The sequence below is a fragment of the Antechinus flavipes genome, chromosome 2 (assembly GCF_016432865.1).
Source record: "Antechinus flavipes isolate AdamAnt ecotype Samford, QLD, Australia chromosome 2, AdamAnt_v2, whole genome shotgun sequence".
Classification (NCBI taxonomy): Eukaryota; Metazoa; Chordata; class Mammalia; order Dasyuromorphia; family Dasyuridae; genus Antechinus; species Antechinus flavipes.
In genome coordinates this window covers 447,725,928-447,752,213 of record NC_067399.1, presented here as the reverse complement: position 1 = coordinate 447,752,213, position 26,286 = coordinate 447,725,928, and the positions used below count along the sequence as shown (strand labels likewise).

The window sequence follows — 26,286 nt, the reverse complement described above, 5'->3', positions numbered from 1 at the left end:
TCTCCCTATGCAACAAGAGAACTGTTCGGTTCTGCAAACATATATTGTATCTAGGATATACTGCAACATATCCAACATATAAAGGACTGCTTGCCATCTAGGGGAGGGGGTGGAGGGAGGGAGGGGGAAAAAATCGGAACAGAAACGAGTGTCAATATAATGTAATTATTAAATAAAAAATTAAAAAAAAAAAAAAAAAGAATGTGAAGGAATGCATCATTTCTTTTTGTTTAGCTTTAAAACTTTAGTGTCCGAGGGCTTTTATTTGCATCCAAGGCACTGGTTCATTCAAGGTTTTCTTTAGAAAAGCTTTAGAAAACTGCAGCCTTGTCTTCATGGAGCGGCATGTTCTGTACCAAAGTCTGCATTTTAGGGAAGAGCTGACAGGACAGGATAGAAGTTCTGTGGCTGTAGGGTAATTGTGTGTGTGTGTGCATGTGCACAGATGTTCTCATGGGATTACAGGAGAGGATAAATCCTGTATGTGGTCTTGACCCCAGTTCTGAGGATTGGTGCCCCTAATCTCCACCAACTTTTGTTTTCCTATGTGATAATTCTGCCCAGTTGAAGACACTTCTGGCCAGGATTACAGTGACTGAGCAAGCTACCCATTCCCTGTAGTTCCTTTTCTTGTGCCTTCCAGCAACCCGTATTTCCAGAAGAGACTCGTCATAATAGTATTGGAATACATTACAATCAAAATTGGCTGGGATCTCAGAGGCCTCATTTAAAAAATTTTTTCCAATTAACAAAATATATTTCTCTCTCTCCCACTGTCACATCTAATTGAAGGGGAAAAAAAGCAAAATTCTCATATAAAAGATGCATAATCAAGCAAAACAAGCTCCCACATCTGGCCATACCCAAAAAATAAAGGCCTCAGTCTTAACCTGAATCTATCAGGTTTCTCTTGGCAGAGGGGGGATAGCATCCTTGATCACTGAGCCTCTGGAGTCAGGGTTGCACAATCAGGGTTCTTTACTCTTTCCAAATTGTCTGTCTTTGTCATCATTAAATTGTCTGTCAGTCACAGCACCCAGCTAGAAAGTATCTGAGGCCAGGTTTGAACTCTCACAAAGATGAGTCTTCCAGTTGGGCACTCTATCCACTTGGCCACCTATTACTGATTATTAATCAATTTCATTTTACAGATGACATTATATCAGAAATCCCTTTCCCCCCCTTCTGAGTTGGGGCCCTTCAGTGCTTATCCTCCACTTGCTGGATAACCTTCTGAGAGGACAGGCAGGGGCTGCAGCAGGTGGGGGTAAGGGTAGGGAACAGTAGTGGGGTTGTTGAGCTCCATCCGAACACAGCTCATTCTCTGGCTTCTTTTCCAACAATAGTAAATGCACCCATTGATTGCTTTTGTCTCGCAGATGAGGTTCTTCCCTCAACCACCCTCACCCCTGCCTGGTGCTGCCTGTTGTAGTGTCAAATATACAGAGAAATTAGTGCCTAGGATGATAAGAAGAGCTTTTTGTTGACTAGAATGCATTTTCCCAGCAAAGGGACCCACTATTTAAGCTTGGATCACTGGGGTAGCTTCCGTGGCTCCTGGAAAGGAAAGACTGCTGCTCTGGGGTCACCAGCCTAAACTTATGGATATGCTGGCCCAGTGTCTGGTCCTGATGAAGGGAGATGGAGGAGCTGGAAGTCCAGATCTTCTTCCTACTCTGGGACTGACCATTATTGTAACTGCTTCTCTCTTCTGTCTCCTTAGAGATTCATGGGAAGGGCAAAGATGTAGACCTATAATGGTTGTTCCTTTGCCTGCCAGCCTTGCCAGCTGTAATGCCAAGGGAACGTGAATGTTTACTGGAGGTGGGAACGGGGATGGGAATGGAACCAATTTATGAGTCATTAATGTAGGGATTTCCCTGGTGAAGAAACTCCATCCTCCCATGCAGGCTAACAATAGATCCACAATTTATAACATCTCTTAGTCTTTGAGAGTTATTTGGGATACTGTGAGATTACATGACTCTGTATCAGAGGTCAGACTTGAACTTAGGATGTCCTGATTCCAAGGAAGTCTCTCTCTACCCCCATTCTACACTGCTTTTCATAGACTATTTCTATGAATAATCATTTATTATTTATTATTAAATTTCTGGGGATATGAGTGCCTTCCCTCAAGATGTTTACATGTATATACAAAGTTATCTGAGGATATAGAATAAACCACTAACTGAAAGAATCTGGGAACATCTTATAAAGAAGATGGCGCCAGAGATGATATGATGATAATGATGGTGATGGTGGTGGTGGTGGTATTGGTAATGATGATGTCAATGAAAAAGGGCATTCCTATGTGAAGAAACTTCTTTTGCCATTGCAAGTAAGCTACCCCAGCTTAGAGCAGGAATTCTTAAGTTTTCTTTTTAATATTTTATTAACTACATTTCAATAGAATTTATTTTCTTCACAAACTTATACATTTTATTTTATGGATTTAGGAACATTCTGACAAAAAAGACCATACACTTAATTATTGTAAAAGTCTTATTGTTATTCAGTAGTTTTCAGTTGTATCCAACTCTTTGTGACCCCCTTTTGGAATTTTCTGGGCAAAGATTACAATGATCTGCCATTTCCTTCTCCAACTTATTTTATACCTAAAGAAACTGAATCAAACAAGGTTAAGTGACTTTCCCAGGGTCACATAACTAGTAAGTGTCTAAGGCCAGATTTGAACTCAGGAAGATGAGTTTTCCTGGCTCTAGATTTGGTACTCTGTCTACTGTACCACCTACTACCAAAGGGGTCCATGCCACCAAAAAAAGGTCTTAGAGGGTTGCCTAGTGACACTGAGAGGTTACATGACCTATCCCCCATCACATAGCTAGTATGTATCAAAGATAAGGTTTGAACCTGTCCATGCTGTTTCTCCCAAGTCAGTACTTAAGGAAAGTACTCTGTGGTCCACTAAGATAGGATGCCCAGAGAAGGCAACATAAGTTGCTTTATGGCAGATTGGCTTTTTCTCAGATACAGAAGGCAGATATATAGGTGACATGATATGAGTGCTACCAGGAAAGACCAGTGCCCTAAAAGAACTTTTATACATACTTTCTTTTTATTTTTTTTGATTTTTAAAAATATTTTTCTTTAAAAAATTTTTCAACCTTCTTTTAAAAATTCTTTCCCTTGCAACCATCCTGCCCTCACCCACTGAGAAGGTAAACAACTTGATAGCAGTTATACATGTAAAGTCATGTAAAACGTATTTCCATATGTTCTTCTTAAAAAAAAAGAAGAAGAAAAATAAAGTGAAAATATATGCTTCAATCTGCACTTAGAGCTCATCAGTTCTCTCTCTGGAGATGGAAAGCATTTTTCATCACAAGTCCCTCAGAATTAGATGGGATTACTTGATCAGAGTAGCTAAGTCATTCACATTTGATCATCATCATACTATTGCTGTTATTGTGTACAATATTCTCATGGTTCTGCTCACTTCACTTTGCATCAGTTCATTTGTCTTCCCAGGGTTGGGTGGGTTTTTTTTAAGTTCCAGATTTTTTCCCTTCCTCCTTCATCCTCTCCCTGTCCTAAGATGGTAAGCTAGGCTATACATATTCAATTATGTAAAACATCTCTCCATATTAATGCAAGAAGAAACAGGAGAAAAAGAAAAAAAAAATTTAAAAAATAATATGCTTCTATTAGCTTTCATCATGAGTTTTGGATCATTGTATTGCCAAGAATAGTTAAGTCATTCATAGTTGATCATCATATAATATTGTTGTTTCTGTGTACAATGTTCTGGTTCTGCTTGTTTCACTTTGCATCAGTTTATGTAATGCAAACAGCTGTGTCAAGACGCCAGCCAGCAGTCTCTCCTTCCGCTTTCCTTCCCACTCCCTTGCCTCCACCCACCAAAAACGTCATTTCCTATACAACATATCAGGACTTGCACAAAGTGGGGGGGGGGGGGGCAATTCTTTCTCCAAGCATATATATTAATAGAGTATGGTCCAATTACTATTTAGCCTCATGTGCTTGGGACCTCAGTGCATCAACTCAAGCCCCAGCCCATTACAATGTAAGTCTTTCCAGATTTTTAAAAAATCAACTTGCTTGTCATTTCTTATATTACATAATATAATAATATTTCAACATAACCATATATCACAACTTATTCAGCCATTCCCCAATTGATAGGCATCCCCTCAATTCCAATTCTTTGCCACCACAAAAAGAACTGCTATAAATATTTTTGTACATCTAGATCCTTCGTCCTTCAACCATCTACTTTTAAAAAATTTATTTATTTATTTTTATTAGTTATAGCTTTTTATTTAAAATATATATGCATAGGTGATTTTTCAGTAGTGACAGTTGCAAATCCTTTTGTTCCAACTTTTTCCCTCCTTCCCCCCACCCTTTCCCCAGATGGCAGGTTGACCAATACATGTTAAATATGTTAAGGTATAAGTTAAATACGATATAAGTATACATGTCCAAACAGTCATTTTGCTGTACAAAAAGAGTCGGACTCTGAAATAGTGTACAATTAGCCTGTGAAGGAAATCAAAAATGCAGGCAGACAAAAATAGAGGGATTGGGAATTCTATGTAGTGATTCATAGTCATCCCCCAGAATTGTTTCCCTGGGTGTAGCTGGTTCAATTCATTACTACTCTATTGGAACTGATTTGGTTCATCTCATTGTTGAAGAAAATTTAAAAAAATCTTTTTTAGGATAGAGACTTAATTTGTAGAATTGCTGGATCAAAGTATAAGCACAGTTTGATTGTCCCCTAAAAGAACTCTTGCTTTTTACAGGGCTATTGGAGTACCAGAAAGTCCAATGTTAGAAAGTCCTCCCTTTTGAAGTAACACATTGTTTCCAGAAGATCCTAATTAAGATTTCCATAATGCTTTCTGGGAGTTTTCTGGGCAATTTAACTTATCCCCCTCCTTGTGAGCTATGTTAGATGCAGTCTATGGAGAGGTGGCCCAGGGTGGGAGTGGAATTGTAGAGTCACTTCAAGGAAGACTTGAGTAGTCATTGACCAGTGTGACTGACTGTGGGGATATGAGGATGCCCAGCAAGATAAAATAGGGACAGATGTGGGGATCCTGTGCTGGATACTCAATCCCTGGGATCTGGAGGAGACTGAGAGGAAAGCGGCAGGAAGACAGAGCCTGCCTGATTCCTATGCAGTGAAAGATACAGATGTAATTGGAGTCTGAGGTCCAGCTCAGACATTTACTTTGTGTGACAGTGGACAAATCATTTTATCACTTAGAATCTCATCCTCCTGTAAAATGGGCAAAGTGTCATGTACATTATTTATCCCATAGGTTTTTGTTTATTTGCTTTTGAAACCTCAAAAATGAATGTGAATTATTAGTAGTCTTCATTGTTTTCTTGGGTAGTGTGTATGCAGATAAATACAATGAGGTAAGTTGAAGAGAAGGCTCTAGCAACTGCGGGGAATCTAAAGGGTGCTGTGCTGCTCATTCCCTTTTCCCCACCAGGAGTTCTACCCCTATCCTGACCCACAACTCCAGGGGTATTATTTAGCATAAAGGGAGTGACAGTGGTTAGAGCAAAGAAGGAGTTCTCTCCAGCTCTAGGTCTATGATCCTATATCTCTTGTGTGTGTGTGTGTGTGTGTGTGTGTGTGTGTGTGTGTGTGTGATTTTTTTTTATTATGATTAAAGCTTTTTATTTCTAAAACATATGCATGGATAATTTTTCAGTATTGATCCTTGCATAGCCTTGTGTTCCAAATTGTCCCCTTCTCCTCCCTCCCCCCCCTTAGATGACAAGTAATCTGATATATGTTATACATGTTAAAATATATGTTTATATGTAATCCATATAAAATCCAATATATATAAACATTTTTGTACAATTATCTTGCTGCACAAGAAAGATATGATCCTAATTCTCTCTCTTTTTTTTTTTTTTTTGATTAACTTTTTATTGATAGAACCCATGCCAGGGTAATTTTTTACAGCATTATCCCTTGCACTCACTTCTGTTCTGATTTTTCCCCTCCCTCCCTCTACCCCCTCCTCCAGATGGCAAGAGTCCTTTACATGTTGAATAGGTTACAGTATATCCTAGATACAATATGTGTGTACAGAACCGAACAGTTTTCTTGTTGCACAGGGAGAATTGAATTCAGAAGGTATAAATAACCCGGGAAGAAAAACAAAAATGCAAGCAGTTTATATTCATTTCCCAGTGTTCTTTCTTTGGGTGTAGCTGCTTCTGCCCATCTTTGATCACTTGAAACTGAATTAGCTCTCTTTATCGAAGAGATCCACTTCCATCAGAATATGTCCTCAAACAGTATCATTGTTGAGGTATATAATGATCTCCTGGTTCTGCTCATTTCACTTAGCATATCCTAATTCTCAAGCACAGATCCTTCTCGTCAAGGCCTAGCACAGGGAAGAGGACACTGGATCTGAAGTCTGGGAGATCTGAGTTCAAATCCATCTGGCCTCAGATACTTAGCTAGCTGTGTAGCTCTGGGGAAATCATTTAACCTTTTCTGCCTTGGTTTCCTCAAATGTAAAAGAGGGATGACTAGAGCACCTTGCTCTGAGACATTATTTGCAAAAAGCTTAGTATGGTAACTGTGGTTTAATTCTTAATAAATACTTGTTTCTTTCATTATAGGAATCTTGTCTAATTGTCTCCCTAATGAAAGTGATTTCTCCCACCAGGCACCTCTTTTATTCCCATCGTACTCTCCCTTCATCATACCTAGTCACATTCATATTCTAGCCCCCTATTGGATTGTAAGGTTCTTGAACATAAATAACTATACCAGTTCTCATCCTTATGTCTCCCAAATCCCAAAATGTTCATATAGTTAGTACTTAATAAATGCTTGTTTTAGGGGGCTTGGAGCAGGAAGACTTATCTGAGTTCAAACCTGGCCTCAGATACTTCCTAGTGTATGACTATGGGCAAGAAGCTTACCCTTGTTTGCCTCAGTTTCCTCATCTGTAAAAGGAGCTGGAAAAGGAAATGACACAACACTCTAGAATCTTTGCCAATAAAACCCCAAATGGAATCTTGAAGAGTTTGACATGACTGAAATGACCAAACAATGATAACCACAAAATGTTTAATTGAATTGAAATTAATAATTGACCTGACTTTTAAAAACTTCCTAGACTCAAAGGAATGAGGCTATAATGGTTAATTTCCAGACCTTGAGAACAAGTAGTCAAGGGAGCCATTTGGGATCAGGCTTTCTCCCTTGCCTTGGCTCTCTGGGACTTTGGTGAGGAGTGGCGACCCTTTGGACAGAGTATTTAGAGCTGGCAGGGGACCCTCATTTTACAAAAGGGGAAACTGAGGTGGGGGAGTACTTGCCTAAGGTCACATAGGTTGCCAATGGCCAAGCCAGAATAAGAGCCTATGTTCCCTGACATCACATTGCACGTTCTTGCTGCTATGCTGTCCTTGGTCTGGACCCTGCAAATGCTGAACATGACAGGGAATGAGAGTGATGGACAACTGGGCTGTTATAATAAGAATATTGGATCTGGATCCAGTGGGCTTGGGTTCAAATTCTGATTATGCTCCTCAGTATGAGTAAAGCTTTGAGGAAGCCTCTCGTAATAATAATGAGACATCTCTATTATGCTTTAAAACCTTCAGAGTGCTTTATGCGTGTAGCCTTTCATTTAGACAACTTCCTGGAGCTCATTTTCTTCCCCTGCCGAGCCAGGGGGTGGGAGGAGGTCTTGCAGATTCCGATGTCTAAGGTTTCTTCCAGCTCTAAAGGCCATGGTGTAATTTAGTGGGACCCTGTGGTTTCTGCTTTCGTCTCCACTCGGCCTGATTCTCTGTCCTTGTGCTTCTGTGTCCTTCTCCCCATTTCCCCAAAGTGCTGCATAGACAACTTTGAAGAGATAGTCAAGCTTCTGCTGAGCCATGGCGCCAACGTCAATGCCAAGGACAATGAGCTGTGGACGCCCCTGCATGCTGCTGCCACCTGCGGCCACATTAACCTGGTGAAAATCCTCATTCAATAGTACGTGGCTCCTTTTTTTGGGTGTTTCCTTCCTCCAGAGGCTGTGAGCATGAACTCTTGGGCTGCCAATGGGTGGGGGCGGGGGGCTAAGGCTGGGGGAGGGCAGAGGGTCGGCAGCCCCATTGCCCCATTTTCTGGGTATGGGAGGAACTGGACTGCACCTCCGCCAGGAGGATGCTGTGGTGTGTTGCCTGGGAGCTGACCTACATTCTTTTCTGCAGGGAGAGCCCAGTAAGTGAGCCCTGACCAGAGCAGTGTGGGCACTCAGGCTCATGGTAACTGGGAGATCAAGGGAAAGAAGAATAGTGAGCACCTTGGAGAGAAAGTTTTCTTTTTATGAAGATTTAAAAGACATGGTTTTGAATCCTACTTCTGTTACTTGCTTATTGTATGAACTTGGACTGGTCTGGGGGTCTCTGGATCTCAATTTTCCTTTTTCTTAAAGTGATAGGGTTGAAGTTGATGACTTCTTAGGTCTGCTCCAACTGTGGATCTGCAGTCCTCTGACCCCATGGCTAAATGATATCTGAGGTCCTACCCAGCTCTGGCATTCTGTGATTTTGATGGAATAATAGAACAAGAAAGCAGGCTTTGAGCCCTTTTTTCCTTTCTCACCTGAGATGAACAAACTTAGTGGTTGTAAAGTAATGTTGAGTCTCAGATGAAAGGTGTTATGTGTGCCTGGGGCTGTGGTTCAGTGTTACTGTTTTTGGTCTTGTAGACTCCAGAGATTCAGAGTAGAGTGCTTTTATAGCAACGACAGACTGTCTTGTTGAAGGCATTTATCAGTTCTTGCCCATTTTTACTGATGCCCAATATAACATCCCTTTTTGGTATTGATGATGAGATCCTGTTTTTTAAAAATTGAGCACTGTAGGCACTCCAGTATACTATGCATGAGATATTGAATATGAACTTCACCTGTGAGCCAGTCAGATCTTGTCTATGATTTGGAGCATCTTTCAAAATGTTTAATATCAACCATCTTTGGAGGTTCATCTATTGAAAGGCTTTTTTATGTTATGAAAGAGACAAAGTAAAAAGAGCCCAGATTTGGAGATCTGTATTTGAGTTCCAACTGCTATCTATATGACCTTGAACAAGTAACTTTCCCTCTTGTGGACCTCAATTTCCTTAACTTTTAAATGAGAAAGCTATCAATTCCTGCTGGCAAAGTTGTGAATTAGTTTAGCCATTCTGAGAAACAATTTGGGAATTAAACAAGAAAAGCTGCTAAGCTGTTCATACCCAGTGTTGGATTTGTGCGTCAAGGACATCATGATAGAAAGAAAGGTCTTATATATAAAATATTCACAGGAGTATTAATTGAAGTAACAAAAAGCTATAAACAACCTATGTGCTCAGCTATTGGAAAATGGCTAAACAAACTATTAGATAAATACAATTGGATGTTACTGTACAATAAGAAATAATGACCGTGAAGAATTCAAAGAAGCACATATGATCTGATGCTGAATGAAGTAAGCAGGACCAAAAAATAATATGTACAATGTGCAAAATCATAGAAGTGAAGATGACACCAAGAAGCAACAAAATTTAGATTGAATATGAGGTCCAGTGTTGATAGCAAATCATTAAAGTTGAAATAATGATCTTCCTTCCTATTATCAAATAGTAAATTTCAAAAAATGAGTGATATGGTCTCTTAATCACTTTATTAGGCAGTTTTGTTTCACTTTTTATAGAAAGATGGCATGGGATGGGTTTTTTCTAATTGGGAAGTGACAATAAACTCCTTGAAGCCAGAGATTGTCTTTTACTTCTTTTTATATCTTCAGCACTTAATACAGTGCCTGGCACATATTAGGCACCTGATATGTGTTATTGATTGACCAATGTATTGGAAAAAATGTATCAATATAAATTGTATCAGATGACGGTGTTAGGCTAATTGATTTCCAAGTTCCCTTTCGTTTCTAAAAACTTATACTCCTATGATAGTGGAAGTTCTAAACAGCAGGATACTTACAACTTATGTGTCCCAATATTTGTGACTCATCCTCCCTCCAGGAGCCCTGTTATTTTTCCCAAGACAGACTTAAGGGAATTTTGGAAGTGGATGTTCCACTATCATTGGAGTGATTTAGAATGATTATCCCAGAGAAGTATTGCAATCATTATGGAGAGATTTAAGTTTCATAACCACAATCAACAACTTGGTGAAAAGCACTGCTATTAGTATCACAGAGCTGTACTGTTTTATCTCAATACTCATATTTTTATCTCATCATAGGAAAGATAGTATGGTGTAACAGAAAAAAAAAAGTGAGGACGTGGTATTTGGACTAGGAATGAGGAGACCTGATTTCCATTCCTAGTTCTGGTGCTCACTAGTTCCACAATCATGATCAAGTCACTCCATTCCCGCTATGATTCAATTTTTTTTCATTTGTAAAATAGACATTATAATATTTATACTGGATTGATAGAGAAATTGCTTTGTAAATTTTAAAACCAATTATGGAAACGGGAGTTATCTTAGATGATGGCCCTGTACCTTGTTTGTAGAGCTCAGTGCCTCTCGGCTAACTCATATTTTACATTTGTAATTGTCCAAGATGAGGTCACACATGTCTTGTCACTACAGGTCAAAGAATACAATATAAATAACACTCCATGACACATGATCTTGCTAGCAGCAACAGAAGAAAGGAAATGTTTGCTCATATGTATCTTTGGATGATTTTTAGGCCCTGCCAAGAAGGATGATATTCTACTTATAGATTTAAATACGCAGATTCTGTGAGGAAAATGTTACTTAAAACTCTTCCAGGATGTCCAGAACTACCCAGGAACTGTCCATGGTAGGCTTTTTTTTCCTTCTGCCTAATGCCTTGGATTCCTTAGGATGCAGCTGAAAGAACACTTTCTGAATACTTCTACAAAGCTCTCCAAGCATTAATCCGTAGAGAGCCAGAACTCTGGAGAAATATACTTGAAAGAAATATATCTGAAACAAGGTGTTAACTCAGAGGAATTGCTGAGACCATGGTTATCTAGTTTACACATACTTGGTACTTAGCATGGTGATGTAATAGTACAATAGTTGATGTAATTATAATTTACACTGAAGACAAAGTCAGCCACAGACATTCCATCTCCCATCATCCTGGTGGCTCTCCTGCCTCCTGCATTCCTCCACTAAGAAGACCAAGGCTCATCTGAAGGTCCCCCAGAAAGCTAGCCTGGCCCCAGGAGGAGACAACAGACTGTGAAAGAGATAATAAGGACTTTGGACTTTATCCCTGACTATTCTTGTGGTGATTATTAGAAAGCTAGTAAGAATATTACATTAATCTTCAAAAAAGTATACTAATACAGAGATTATGGCGGAGAGGATGTTATATCTTATATGTAATCAATTGTTTATATGTTGTCTCCTCCACCAGAATGTAAGCTCCTTAAGCCAGGAACTATTTGTGTATATTTTCTTATCCCCAGGATTAAGCACAATATTTATCACATAGTAAATACAATAAAATTCTTGTTAATTAGTTGGTTGATTTTTATCCTTATATTACTTAAGGAAGTAGTGATTTATTTTATATTGATGGTCTCGTTATTTAATCAGTCAACAAGCCTTGAGTAAGTGCTACTACATATCAGATACTATGATGGGCACTAGAGATAGAAAGAAAAAAAGAGAGAGAACCCTACTTTTCAATGAGCTTATGTTATTAAAAAAAAAAAAAAGATGCAACTTCCATTTCCACTTTTGAATTCGCTTCATGAATTACTGTAGTTGAAAAAATTAATCTCCTAGAAACTAATCTTTTGGTGATAATGTTCTATGAAATTGACTATCTTTTTTCTAATGGCTGGTGCATCACTCACTACCAGACCCATCCTTAAAACTTATCCAGCTCCATAGGGCCTTCCAGAGTTTGGATTCTAACAGTAGGGCCTTTAAGAACGCTGGCCCCCTTCATATCAAAATAGGAGAATGGATATAGTGGCGTGTTTGAGACTGAAGAAAGATACTGAATCTATCAGGGCTGAAAGAAATACTGTCCAAGATGTGTACGTGCTGTGAACTCCATGCTGCTTTCAACTAGAAGGTGTTTGGAAATAACTAATCTCAGGAGCTACTCACAGTCAATTGAGAAGAAGAATCTAGAACCCAAAATTTTTATGAGGGATATGAAGAAACAGCTAGAACTTGACCTCATGTCCTTTGGAGCTGCAGCCCTGTGCCAGCTTGGCTTGTATTCAGTGTCCCAGTGCCAAAAGGACCTGTCAGCCCAGAGAAGCATAATCCTTGAGTTGCTGCAGGCACTTAACAGTAAGATGAGCCAAAAAATGGGACAGATGTCACAGAGCCAAAAGGATGATGAATGGTTCCAGCATACACCTGGGCAGAGTGGGTCTGTACTCACATGCCCTTGTCACAAGAACTGAATGGACCTGTGTGTGTATACAGGGAACCTGGTCCATTCATATATACTGCCAGATTAACTTTTTTTCAAATATCATTTTTAAAAAATGAGCTTTATTGATACCTTTTGTTTTACGTTGTTATAATTTTCTGGATAGATCCTGTCCCCTTTCCAGTCCTTTGTAACAAAAGAAAAACAATCAAAAAGAAGCAGTGACTGTATCTAACAATGGATGCCATATTTTGCTCCGCCCAGGGGAGGGAGGCATGTTTCCTTGTCTCTTCTCCAAAGCCATAGCCATTATTGATTTTTTTACTTCCTCAGACTTCAGTTATCTTTGGGTGATCTTTTCACTAACTTTGTAGCAGTCTGCATATTTTGTCAACCATTATTTGGTCAGCATTCTTCGGTGGCAATCTCATGCACACAAAATTTAGAGTTGGGAGTGGCCTTAGGTATCATCTAGTGTAATCCTCTCATTTATGTATCACACAAGTAGGGAAGCAGAAGAGCTAGGATTTGGCTTTAGGTCTTCTGAGTCTACATCTAATGTTCATTCTGTCTTGCCACATTTTGGTCCAAACTCCATCATACCCTTCAACCTTATTCCTTACTGTTCCTCTCCATTGCAAGTATCCTATTTCTTCCATAGCCTAGTTAAACATTAGGGCCATAATTAGAGCAAGGAGACCAAGGATTTGCCAAAGAGCACTAAAACTTAGAGGACACTAATTGTACCATTCCTGAATATATTTCTTCCCCTTGATAGCAACACCCCTGGATCTCAAGCCACTTTTCACTTTTTCTCGAGAAAAGTGGAAATCTGACGATGCTCCAAAGTGTGCTTCCTTCACATAACCCAGGTGATCCATCCCATATAAACACTCCCACTCCCAGCTAACCTTGAGCCTAAGCACAAAGGTTCTTAGTTACTTATAATAGTGACCATATTTCACTGAAGAGTGGTAGGCTGGAGGTTGGCCTGCCACAAAAGACAATTAATTGGCTATTGGTCTGCAACTAGTGGAGAGCTTGATCCCTATTCTCTTTTATGGGTGCTAATAATCAAATCTATGAGATGTCAGAATCACTAGATCCAGTCAAGAATTATAAAAATCATCTCAGAGACATAGAAAGATCTAAGAGTAAAGGTGACTTGTAGCTTCATCTTGTCTGCTGTTAGAATATTCTCTTCAATCAGCCCTAACTATTTCATAGAGGAGAGGAAAGGCTATAGAGGAGAAAGCTTTCTACCCTTGAGAATTCCACTATAATCTTCTGATAGCTTTTTAAAAACCCACTCTTACAGAATTTGCTTTCTTGAATCTGAAGTGAAGTTTGGGGAAAAAAAGCAAAGGCATACTTAAAAGGAAGATTGAGCCTTTCTTCCCTGTTCCCAACATCTGGTCCTTACATAAAATTTTCTTTTTACAGTGGGGCAGATTTGCTTGCAGTCAACTCAGATGGAAACATGCCCTATGACCTCTGTGAAGATGAACCAACCCTCGATGTGATTGAGACTTGCATGGCATATCAGGGTAAGGAGAAAGGAGCTATTGAAATTCTTTCTCAGCTCCCTTGTTGTGTGTATTGGGGAAGGGGAGAGTGGTTTTACAAGAAAATGGCAGTTAGACTACATTGATCGCAGGGTCTGAAGGAAGCATCAATCTACTTCTGGTTGTGAATGTGACTACATTTGTGTCTATGCCTGTGTGTGCTTATGTATAGATATATAAAGAGATTTTTAAGATAAAAAAAAACAGTATTTACATGCCAAGAATTATAAACTGAATTGATGGAGGGAATAGAACTATGAAATTTGGATTCTAATCACAGTTGCTCTTTCAGTGACAATGTAGGATTCTGAAGAAGCAACCTAAGCTTTCTAAGCTTGTTGGCTCATCTGTAAAGTAAGGATAATAATCTCCATACTGTTTATTCCTCAGGGCTATTTGTCAGGTTATGACATTGATAAAAGGTATGAAAATAATATGAAAAAATGAACTAGAGGCATTGTTAGTTTGGATATTCACAAATCACTGTTCATAATACCAATGACAAGATGAGTTTGGACTCTTTGGCATTTCTTACTTGTTCTCTAACTAGGTTGACATAGTCACAATGTACCTGATTTTCTCTCTAAAAAAAAATTTAATCAGCTTCAAATATGATAAGAATGATAGAAAAATGAAATGGCAAAAGAGAATTATGCATAAAATTGCAAATCTGCATTACATATAAGTTACTTTTCTTTTTATTTTGTTATTTTCAACATGTTCTTTTCAAACTTAATCTGCTTGTCTGTTTTCTACTGTTTTTCATATTCTCTTCTATGCATTTTTAAATGCTTACATGCTCTTTTCTTAGTTTTCTTCTTTCTTTTCTTTTTGTTAACTCTTGTTCCCCTCTAAATGGCTCCATGCCCACTTGAAAGAAAGAAAAAAATCCTTGTGGCATATATGGACAAAAAAAGCAAAATAGATCCTCATATTGATCATATCTAGAAATATTTTCTGCAACCTCAGTCTGTCACCTCTTTGACAGGAGATGGGCAATATTCTTCTTTATTAGTCCTCTGGCATCATGGTTGGTCACTGCATCAATCAAAGTTCTTAAGAATTTCAGAGTTGTTCATTTTTATAATGTGATTGTATAAATTGTTCTGTTTCTACTAACTTCATTCTATAAAAATTAATGCAAGTTTTTCTAGTTTTCTTTGAAATTCCTTTTATTTATTTTTACAGTAAAATATTTCATTACATTCATATGCCACAGTTTATTTAACCATTCTCCACTTGATGGGCATCCACTGGTTTCCAGTTCTTCATCACCACAAAAAGATCTGCTACAAATATTTTTAAACAAAAAGCCTCACATTGTCTCCCTCTCTTTCTTCTCCCTCTTCGCTTCCCTCTCTCCTTTTTACCCTCTTCATCTCTCTCTCAATCTTCCCTTCTCTCCCTCTCTTTCTTTCTCACTTTCCTTTTTTTCTCTCTGTATAGGCCTAGTAGTGTCTATGGGTATAGTTCTAAATTGCTTTTCAGAAGGGCTCTATCAATTTATAATAGCTCTATCAATGCTGGGTTAGAGCAAAGCTTATTAAACAGTGGGTTGTGATCCCATATGGGGTCATATAAATGAATGTGAGGATTGCAAAATTTTGACAACAGTAAAAGGTATGAATATTCCTCCAAGATTTAATTCTTTATGTAAAAACAAGCACATCAATTTCATTGGTATGCAAATTTACTTTTGTCTTTAATAATTGGTAAAATTATATGAAGACCAACGAGTTGTTTTAAAATAAATTCTTTATGATTTATTATCAAAAAAACATTTTATTTGTATACCTATTTCATATACTCATATACCTGGGGTTGCATAAAAATTTCTTGGGCAAAAAGGGGTTGTGAGTGGGAAGAGTTTAAGAAGCCCTGTATTAAAGTATCTGTGCCATCCCAGATTCTCCAACAATTGTCATTTTCTCTTTTTGTCTTTCTTTTCTTTTGCCAATCTGATAGGTCTGAGATAGACTCTGGGAACTGTTTTATATGGGTATTGTCGATTTGCTTTCACAGGCATCACCCAAGAAAAAATCAACGAGATGCGGGCGGCTCCTGAGCAGCAGATGATCACCGACATCCACTGCATGATTGCGGCGGGTCAGGACCTGGACTGGACTGATGCTCAAGGAGCCACTCTGGTGAGCAGCCTTGTCTCAGCCCAAGCTGGAACCCATCTGTCTCTAGCATCAGTCCTGGCCGAGGGCCACCAGGATCCTGGAAACCACAGCCCATGCCAGCCACAGGGGCTGATGCAAGGGCTGTGCCTAATGGGAGGACTTTGGAACGTCAGAAGAACCCATCACAGATACAAAGCATTGTGCAGTTCTGCCATCGTCAGGGAGGGTTGTGTGGCTTTGGTTGGGTTATAGAATATTAAATGTGAAAAGGATTTCAGAGATCTTCTAGTCTAGTTTCCTCACGTTATAAATAAGAAAAGCTCATGCCCAGAGAGGAAATATAACATAACTAAAGCCAGACAGCTAATTAATAGTGGCCATGGTGCACCTGGACCCAAGGCTTTCCGATTCCTGGAATAGCTCTCACTGCACAATGGCATCCTGCTTCTCATCGGTCTATGTTTCAGTTTCTTTATGGGTCAGAATGAAAATTTCAGCATAGGAACTAGCTTTGGTAAGGTCATGGCCTCTCTTTGGGCTTCAGTCTCCCATATGTAAGATGAGAGGGTTGGATTCTCTTCCAGTTATGAATCCTGTTATTCTCCTTCTGTCCTTCACAGGGAAGGTGTAAAGGTCAGATAAGATCATTGAAGTGAAAGTACTTTGAAAGGTCTGATGCCCAGACAGAGAGGCTGTTGGCACTGTGGGGCAGTCTCTGCCCACATAAAGAATCGCCAGTCACACTGGCCTTTGTACTCTTTGCTGGCATGTGAGTGTGCAGAAACTCTTTCTCTTTGAGCTTACAGGGAATGCCAGACCAAACTGCTGCAGCATTTCCTCCCACAGTGTGAACTATTCAGTCAACCATCCTCTCTCATCTCAGTTACTAACATAAAAGCATGAAGCTGTTGGGTGAGAGACATGCTGAGTCAACAAACAACAAATACTTATTAAACATTCTTATGTGTGAGATGCTAAGCTGGGTCTTGAATGAATGAATGAAAAAAAGCACTTATTGAGTGCTTACTATGCACCATGTCCTGGGCTTTGTCCTTTGAATGCAAACCAAACATTGACACAACCCCTTCTGTGAAAAGCCTCACACTAACTTTGGGAAACAACACAAAAAGGTTCAGATGTAGAGTGGATGAAAGGGGCCAGAAATCCTGAGTGTCTAGCAGCAGGGTGAATGGCATTAGGATATATCAGTGGATCAGATGGCAATGTTCAGGTGACTGGAGGGAATAGCAACAAAGCAGAGTATGGTCCAGAGGGCTTTAAAACTCAATGACAAGGTAATGCTTGGAAATCCTCCATCCGACTGAAAAGATTATAGTGTGAGCAGCTATATCTGCTCCATAGACTTGGGCTTTACCCAGAAGGGTGACTGGTCCTTAGGTTCTGCATGTAATAGAGGTTCTGGGTTCCCGCTACCAGGTCAGGTGGGAGGTGGGGTCAGTGTCCAGCCAAGAAGAGGAATAGGGCATTGACAGGAGAAAAGAACATCCCATGTCCCATTCTCCAGCAGACTCTCTTGTAGTTCAATGGGCTATAGATCAGCACTCTCATCCACTCCACTCTCATCACTGCTGACAGAGCAATGATACCAAGATAAAGCACAGTCTCTGTCCTCAAGACACTTCGATTCCTTTGGGGCAAATGGGAGAAGAAATGTATCAAAACAGTTCTTGCTTCAACGGTTAAAGCAAAAGAAAAACTATGATTTATCAGTGACACAAGGGTGAACCCCCCAGGTCTTAGTAAACATTCAGCCTAGTCAATCTAATGAAGACTTCTCTATGTTTAGTAAGGCTGGCCATTAGATGATAGACATATAATCTGTTGCTAGGCTCACTATAGGAAGCTTTTGGGCCTTGGTAAAATTTTCCAGAACATGTATTCTACTGGCAGACCCTTAATTAACTGTAACTATCAATGGAAAATGCATTTGGGGAAAGGTAGGTGTGGCAATGATAAAAACCTACAAGTACAGTTAAGTTTGGAGAGTAGTGGTCTTTCCTTCAGAGACTAGCCCTTGCCTCCAGGGTTAGAAAATGTGGACCCTGAAGTGGTAGGTAACCTGGGGCTGGTTGTCCCAGCAATTGCCTCAATTCAGAGGAAGATCTTAGGAATAATAGTCCTTTAGGGAGGAAGTATATCTCCATTCCAATGCAGATGTTGGCACCCTGAGACAAAGTCCCATTTGCTCTGTGCTAGATGGGCTTTGAGAGGTCTGGGTCTTTACAATGGAGCAGTATGGTAGGACTATGATATAACTGTATTATAATGATATCCCTTCCTAAGGAGAGAATAGCTTAGATCTGCCTTATATTCCTCTGGCAGGCTGGCTTACCATCCTGCTTGGTCCAGTCCACATCCGTTCTTAGCTCTTGCTTTGAGCAGAGACAACAACAGAAGCATTCTTTCAGCACAGTTATTTAGCATTGTCTCTAGTCCCCATTATTCCGTAACACATTCTAGGGTCTGACTGCTACCATCCCCCTATCTCCCTGTGCCTTTTCTTGTCTCCTGGTCTCTGGCTCTGATTCCCAGTGATGAGTCACTTTGTTCTGGCTCTGACCTCTGCCATCTGGCCATTCATTGTTTGCAACCCTGACATCTCGTGCTTGAGTTTCAATTTCTATCATCTGGTTCTTCTTACCCTGGAGCCTGAGAACTCTATTTTTACTTTCATTGGGGTCTCTGGTCCCATTCATCAATATTTCACCATACCATCTCTTCCTGATATGTGTTTATGTGTACTGAGGAATGAGGATCATAAAATTTAAAGTCAGAAGATTGAGCTAATATAGTAACTTTAATTTTACAGATAAGGAAACTAAGGAGTGAATTTCCTAGAGAGGTGAAGTGAATTCCCAGGGTTAGGGTTACATAGGTTAAGTTGCAGAGCTGGGATTTGAATCCAGGTACTTTCCTATATATCACATTACCTCAGTCTTTGGAACTTTCCCTACTTGTCAACCAATCTGCTCCTCTTCCAAATTCTCAAATTCTATATCATTTCTGTTCCTCTTGAATCTACTTCTATGCCCTCTAGTCTAGTTCAAACCTCAGAAATGGGACCAGGTCTACTTTCCTGGACCTCTTGGTCTAGCACACTTTCTCTGACTTACCTAATATTACATATACTCTACATTCTTGATGCTCTTCATGTATCCCTTTTCCAGCTTGAACCTTGATGTCTATCATCTTCATTGGTTTGACTTAATTCCATCCCCATTCTATATCCTGGTGTCTTAGTTAAGGTCCCAATTTTGATTATCATTGCCACTGCCACAATCTGAAACTTAGTATTGACCCCAGATCAAGTATTCTTATGACATTTTGTTGTTGTTCTTTGATTTTGATGAGGACCAATGACATTCAAAGGGTGATGTCTTGACTTGCACAAGAATTGGATTACAGGGAGGCAACTTTGCACAGTCATCAGCTTCACTCTTCCTGAGTCATCTGAAGTGTAATTGCAGGACAAAACTCAAGACACTGGTGATGACCCGGGATATAATAAATGACCTTGGCATTTTTGATACTTTATCAGATTCTAAGTGCTGTACAGTATCTGCTATGGCTGCCTTCAAGGAAGTTTTTACATGCTGGGGTATTTTCATTTTATTATCATGTTCAGTGGGACTTGTTTCTAGCGTCAGCTAATTTAGTTCATAGATTATTTTCTTTCAAATGAAATAAAGGATTTTAGCTCACCTTATAGGAAGATCCACTGTGCACTCAATAGCCATAATATTTGACCCTCTGACTTGATTTTCTGCTGTCTGAGTAAGGACCCTTTCTGACAAGGGCATGCTAACTCTAGACCTCCTTACAAATTTATACATTTGAATTTCCTCTATCTAATGTAGCTTCTCTCCAGTACAAGTTCATGCCATGGATATTCAGATTCTAAAAGACTAAGAGTGTAATAATATATTGGTTTCTGAGAATAATAGTAGTTAACATTTCTACAGCACTTTTCATGTATATCTTATTTTACTATCACAGCAACCCTATGAGGCAGGAACTATTATTATTCCTATTCTATATATGAGGAAACTAAGGATCCAAGAAGTTATATGTTGCCAAGGGCTATATAACTATTAAGGGTTTGAATCAGAATTTGAACCCAGGCTTTCCTGACCAGAAATTCATTGTTCTGTCCACTCCACCACAGTGTCCCTGTACTCCCATTGCTGAGATCCCTCAAATTCATGTTGATAAAAGCAAAGAATCTCAGTGTAATATTTGAATGTGTCTATCCCAATCCTTTATCATCTCCAATAATTAGTCATCTGCCTGAAGACCTCCAGTGTTGGGGGCTTATATCTACCTTTTGGATAGTTAGCTCCATATTAAAAATTCCCACTCCTGCCCAAAGTCAGGAAGAGTGGCTGGCTCGCTAGAGATAGCATGATATTGAGGGTGGGGCATGGGGTATGGAGGGAGGTTAGCACCAGTCACTAGAGATGCCGAGTACCAGCCCATGGGATACAGATTATGGGATAATTATAAAAGTCCAAGTCAGCTGTCCTAAGGGCAGTCTCAGGAACAAACAAATGATGTAGCTAAGACTGTCAGAAGAACCCATGGTTTAGGGTGGTCAGTATTCAAGAGAACGGAGTCTGCGTTGTGGGAGGAGAATCGGGAAGAGACTAGGACCCTGGACAGCTCCTGCCGGGCCCTGCTTAGCCCTGACTGTGGGTTTCTTATACCAAACCTACAAGGTTTTTTCTTGGATGTTTTTAACATTATTTTTGAGAGACCATGTGGCTTCGTGACTAGGGGAGTGGGGCTGGCCTTGGAATCAGGAAAACCTGAGTTCAAATATGGCTTATGACAGAAGTTAGAAGTTATTTTCTAACCACAATTGAACCCATGATGGGTGGGATCTTCTGAAAATCAATCACTTAGATTCACAGGTAATTCTCAAAGGCTACATACAGGTTGCCAAATAAAAGAGGAGTTTCCTTGCTTTCAGCATAGGGCAGCCCCCTTTGTTGGTGATCTTTTGCCTCTACTTCTGCACTCCATCAAGCTGCTTTTCTATCTCTTTATCCTTATCATGAGATTTGTTTCTTCTCAACATATTTCCCTACATAACCTAGACCTCATGTTGAATCATCTTAGGATGCTTTTATTCATTGTTGTTGTTCAGTCATGATCCTGTTTGAGGTTTCTTGATGGAAATACTGGAGAGATTTGCCATTCTCTAGATTCTTCGACTCATTTTACAGATGAGGAAACTGAGGCAAACAGTGTAACTGATTTGCCTGTGGTCAAAAAGCTAGTGTCTGAGCTTGGTTTTGAATTCAGGAAAAGGAGTCTTTCTGATACCAGGGCTGGTGCTCTACCCACTGGGCCTCTTAGCTGCCCTCATACTTACTAAGTGCCTACTTATGAGAGAGATATGAAAAAGAACTGGCCTTAAAACCAAGAAGATCTAGTTTCAAATCCTGGCTCTGATGTCACTGGCTTTATAACCCTGGACAAGTCACCTAACCTATCAGTAGTCCATATACAGCTCTAAAACTATGAGCTGCACAGGTGCCAACTATCATTGTTAGAGGAATTTCCTCCCCTGGGAGTTCCCTGTGTCAATGAAATCACAGGTTTAATCCCTATCTCCTTGGGCTAATCCTTTAGGATGCAAAGATAAAAATGAAAACAAAAACAATCACTACCTATAAGATAAGTGACAGATTACGGGAGAGATTGTAAATAGAGAACAAGGAGAAGATATTCACAATAGTCCAGACAAGAGGTGATTAGGACCAGGCTGATAATCCTGTACTGGTGAAGAGATATTGAGAAAGAAATGGTAAGGCTTGGCAACTGATTAGTGATAAAGAAATGAAGGAGAAAAGGGGAAAGAAGAATCAAAGATGATACCAAGGTTGAGAATCTTTGTAACTGGGAGGATGGGGTTCTCTCAACAGTGATAGGAAAATTTGGTGGAGAGGTGGATTTTTGAGGAAAGACAATGGATTAATTCCAGTTTGGATATGAGTTTGAGGTGTTGATGGAATGTCCATGTAGAGCTGTCCAGCAGGAAGTTGGTGATATGATATTGAGGAACAAAGTATTAAGAATATACACACACAGGAGCAGCTGGGTGGCACAGTGGATAGAACACCAGCCCTGAAGTCAGGAGGACCTGAGTTCAAATGTGGCCTCAGACACTTAACACTTCCTAGCTATGTGACCCTGGGCAAGTCACTTAACCCTAATTGTCTCAGAAAAAATTTTTTTTAAAAAAAAAGAATACACATGTCATTTAAATAAAGATAATACTTGAATCCATGAGAACTAATGAAGTCATTGGGAAAGAATAATATAGGACCCTTAACAAAGTGTTGGACGGCCATGGTCAGGACATGGAAACTGTTAGTGATTCAGTAAAAGATACTAAGAAGGAGAATTTAGTTAGGAAAAGAACCAAGGAGAGTAATATCATGGCAATCAGAGAAAGACATTCTCTATTCAGGAGAAGAGGGTTTTCAACAATGTCTAAAGTAGCAGAGAGGTCAAAGAGTTCCTTTCTAATTTTTCTCTGAATGCTGAAGGCTGGGAACATTTCCCAAATATCTCATATTGTTGATTGCCAAACATGAGACTTAATAAATAAAAATCCAATCATAAACATTTGCTGAAAACCTATTGTGTGTTATGCTTTGGGTATGCAGTTGGTGCTCAATAAAAGCAGGTTGGCTTAATTTACCTTTTAAATGTGATGTCATGACATAGAAGCAAGTGCCTTACGTTGTACTTATTAAACTGCCCTTTTCCCTCAGCTGCACATTGCTGGGGCCAATGGATTCCTTCATGCGGCTGAGCTCCTTCTTGATCAGGGAGTACGAGTGGATGTCAAGGATTGGGATGGCTGGGAGCCTCTCCATGCAGCTGCCTTCTGGGGCCAGGTATGTCCTTCAGCCCTCTGGGCTACATGATGGGAGTCGGAGGCACCTCATGGCCAAGCTTTGGGATGTTTTCTTGCCTAGAGCTGATGCTCGCATACTTCCAGACCTTCAGTAGTAAACATCGTATATCACATAGCAGGCTGACTGACTTCCCCAAATGCACCACATTCCCCATAATGGCTGTAGAGATATACAAGGCAACCTTCTCATTCCTTCATCCCCATCCTTCATCCCCAAAACATGGGGGCGTTTCCTTGATCCCTGGGACTATACCTGGATCCTTTCCCTCACTCTAGAGTTAGCACTCAGTGTTTGATAGAGCAACAGTTCTCAAACTCTTACTCTTAGAAACCCCTTATACTTTGAAAAATCAGTAAAGCCTTCCCCCTCCCCAAGAGCTTTTGTGTGAACTATATCTATTGATATTTATTATATTAAAAATTAAAACATTTTAGTTTTGTTATGAAAATAGTTTAGACCAGTGGTTCTCAAACTTTTGTTTTCAGTATCTTTATCTTATTAAAAATTATTGAGGAACTCTCCAAAGCTTTCTTGTTTATCTGGATTATATTTATAGACATTTGCCATATTGGAAATAAAAACTATTTTTGAATTTGTAGAACTTCTAAAAGGGTTTCAGAGATCCCCAAGATTCTCTAGACCATACTTTGAGAACCACTGGTTTAGACCTCAAGGATGCATGGAGGTCTCAGATTCCCATGAGCTCTCAGCTCATACTTTCCCAACTGCTGCTTTGGAAGAATAAGTTCCAAAATAGTGTAGAGGAAAGAGCATTAGTTCTGCACTCTGATGACCTGAGTTCAAATCCTGAGTTTGTTACTTATTAGCTGTGGGACTAGGTAAATCATTTTATCTCTGTGGGCCTCAGTTTCTTCAAATGTAGAATGAAAATGTTGAATTAAATTGAAGTATCATGATATAGTTGATAGAGCACTGGATTTGGAGTCAGAAAGACCAAATCCTTCCTCAGACTTTTACTAGCTATGAGTCTGCTCAAAGTTGCTTAATTTCCTTGTGCCTCTGTTTTCTTATCTGTACAATAAGGTTGCTGGACTTGATCTCTAGGTTCTCTTCTAGCTCTAAATATATACACTTACATTAAATTATCTCCAGCTTTTAGGACCTTTTAATCTCTAGATTTTATGGATCTGGGTGTCCTACTTTTAGAAAGATGCTAATCCCAGCTATAACAGAATTGATTCAGTTATAGACCCTTTATTTGCATCTGCTTCACTGAAGCTCCTTGGAGTTACCTAGGAAGTATCTATAAATCCCTAGAGTACCTGCCTTTCTTTGTCAGACTTCGGTTTGAATAAATCTGGTCATAAATAGTATAATAGAATTTGGAGCTGGAAGTTACCTTACAGAGGATCTAGTCTAGCCTCCTCCAAGCCCAGAAAAAAATGGCTTGACTCATGGTTGCACAGATCGCAATTAGAGACAGGATTTGAGCCCAAGTCCTCTGACTCCAAAAATGAGTCTTTCTACTACAAGAGGGCCATTTTTGACTAGCGAGATTAGTTGGTGGTTTCAGGAGAATTTGAAGATTTTCAGTCTCACACTCTGCCCCTGCCATTGTCTTGGTGCCTAAAATTCTGCTACTAACTTATTCCTTTGGAATAAACAATGTTCCTTCCTTTACTCCTTGTTTAAAATGCAGATATCCCTGGGTAGAAAATGGAGATGGGAAGTTTTCCTGAGGGATACAAGTTCTGGTCACAGTATCATTTTCAGGTTACCATGGATCCCAGGTGCCCAGGATTTTGTCCCGCAGTACTCATACAAGCTCCATGGAGTTTGCTGTCAGCAGCTTTGTCTCTTTGTTTCAGATGCAGATGGCGGAGCTGCTGGTGTCCCATGGAGCCAGTCTCAGTGCTCGGACATCCATGGATGAGATGCCAATAGGTCAGATTTCTTAACTCTTCTCTGGCTTTCATTCTGCAATCATGGGTTCTTTCTTTCTCTTCTCTTAAACACTCTCAATTCTGGAGTGCCCTGGTTTACTTCTAGTTTACTCTTTCCTCTCTGCATTCTAATAATGATGAAGCAGAAATCATAGGCTTTGGAATAGAAGGAACTTTAAGAATTATTTAGTTCAGTCCCCTCATTTTATAAATGAGGAATCCAGTAAGCCTAAGAAACTTAGGTCACAAAAGTTAACATTTCTGGGATTTGAACTCAAACTTTTCTAACTCCATGACTAACTTCTTTTAATTACATCAAACTGCTTCTAAAATAATGGTAGCTGACATTTCTATATCAACTATGTTTTGTAAATCACTTTATATCTAAAGAAGAGAGAGAAAGAAGAAAAACAAACAAAACATAACACAATTTATGTATATGATCTCATTTTATCATAACATATGAAATGGGTATTATAAATATTATACCTATTTTACATGTTTAAAAATTTAAGAAGCTATGTGAATTGCATAGGGTCACACAGCTACGATGGTAGAGCTGAGATTTGAATCAAGATCTTGTGCCTCTAAATACAAGGTTCTTTCAGTGATACCATCTTGCCATTGACTATTGTCTTGGTCTTTTGCTTCCTTTCTCCATACACCTTTTAAAGTGGGTTCTTTTTTGTCCTAAGAAAAAAAGACTAGTATTCTTCCTTTTTTGCTGGTTAGTCATTTTGCAGTCATATCTTACTCTTTGTGACCCTATTTGGAATTTTCCTGGCAGACACTGGAGAGCTTTGCCATTTTCTTCTCCATTTCGATTTACAGATGAGGAAACTGAGGCATACAGGGTGAAGTGATTTGCCAGCTTGCCCAGCTAGTAAGTGTCTGAGACCAGATTTTGGCTCAGAAGACGAATCTTTCTGATTCCAGGCCCAGGCCTCTCTCCAATAGTGTTTCCACTAGGTCGCCCCCCCAAGCCCAGACGCCGTGCTGTTTTTGTCTGCCCAATTCCCAGAAGATCAGGCTGCTTCTGTGGGAGCCTCTGCCTCACTGCTGTCATCCGGGCCAACAGTCCTCGCCCCCCCAGACAGGAGGCCCAGACTTTGTGCCAACCTAACTCTCCCTGGTCTTTCTGCCGTAGATCTGTGTGAGGAGGAGGAGTTCAAGGTGTTGCTGTTGGAGCTGAAGCACAAACATGATGTGATCATGAAATCCCAGCTGAGGCACAAGTCTTCCCTGAGTCGGCGCACGTCCAGTGCGGGAAGTCGGGGGTGAGTGGGGCCGATTTGGACGCTGCCAGGGCTGTGGAGGGGTTTTTTTTTTTTTTTTTTTT

General features: G+C 39.8%; 1 protein-coding gene across 1 annotated transcript in view; it reads left to right on the top strand.

Annotated features, from left to right (window-relative positions):
* The window catches only part of PPP1R16B (protein phosphatase 1 regulatory subunit 16B), a 167,501-nt gene that overhangs the window by 131,327 nt on the left and 9,888 nt on the right, over positions 1-26,286 (top strand). Inside the window, exons 4-9 of the mRNA XM_051979314.1 lie at positions 7,869-8,014; positions 13,846-13,949; positions 15,990-16,114; positions 22,897-23,022; positions 24,873-24,948; positions 26,095-26,224. Coding sequence (XP_051835274.1) covers positions 7,869-8,014; positions 13,846-13,949; positions 15,990-16,114; positions 22,897-23,022; positions 24,873-24,948; positions 26,095-26,224 — 707 coding nt within the window. The remainder of the gene's footprint in view (positions 1-7,868; positions 8,015-13,845; positions 13,950-15,989; positions 16,115-22,896; positions 23,023-24,872; positions 24,949-26,094; positions 26,225-26,286) is intronic.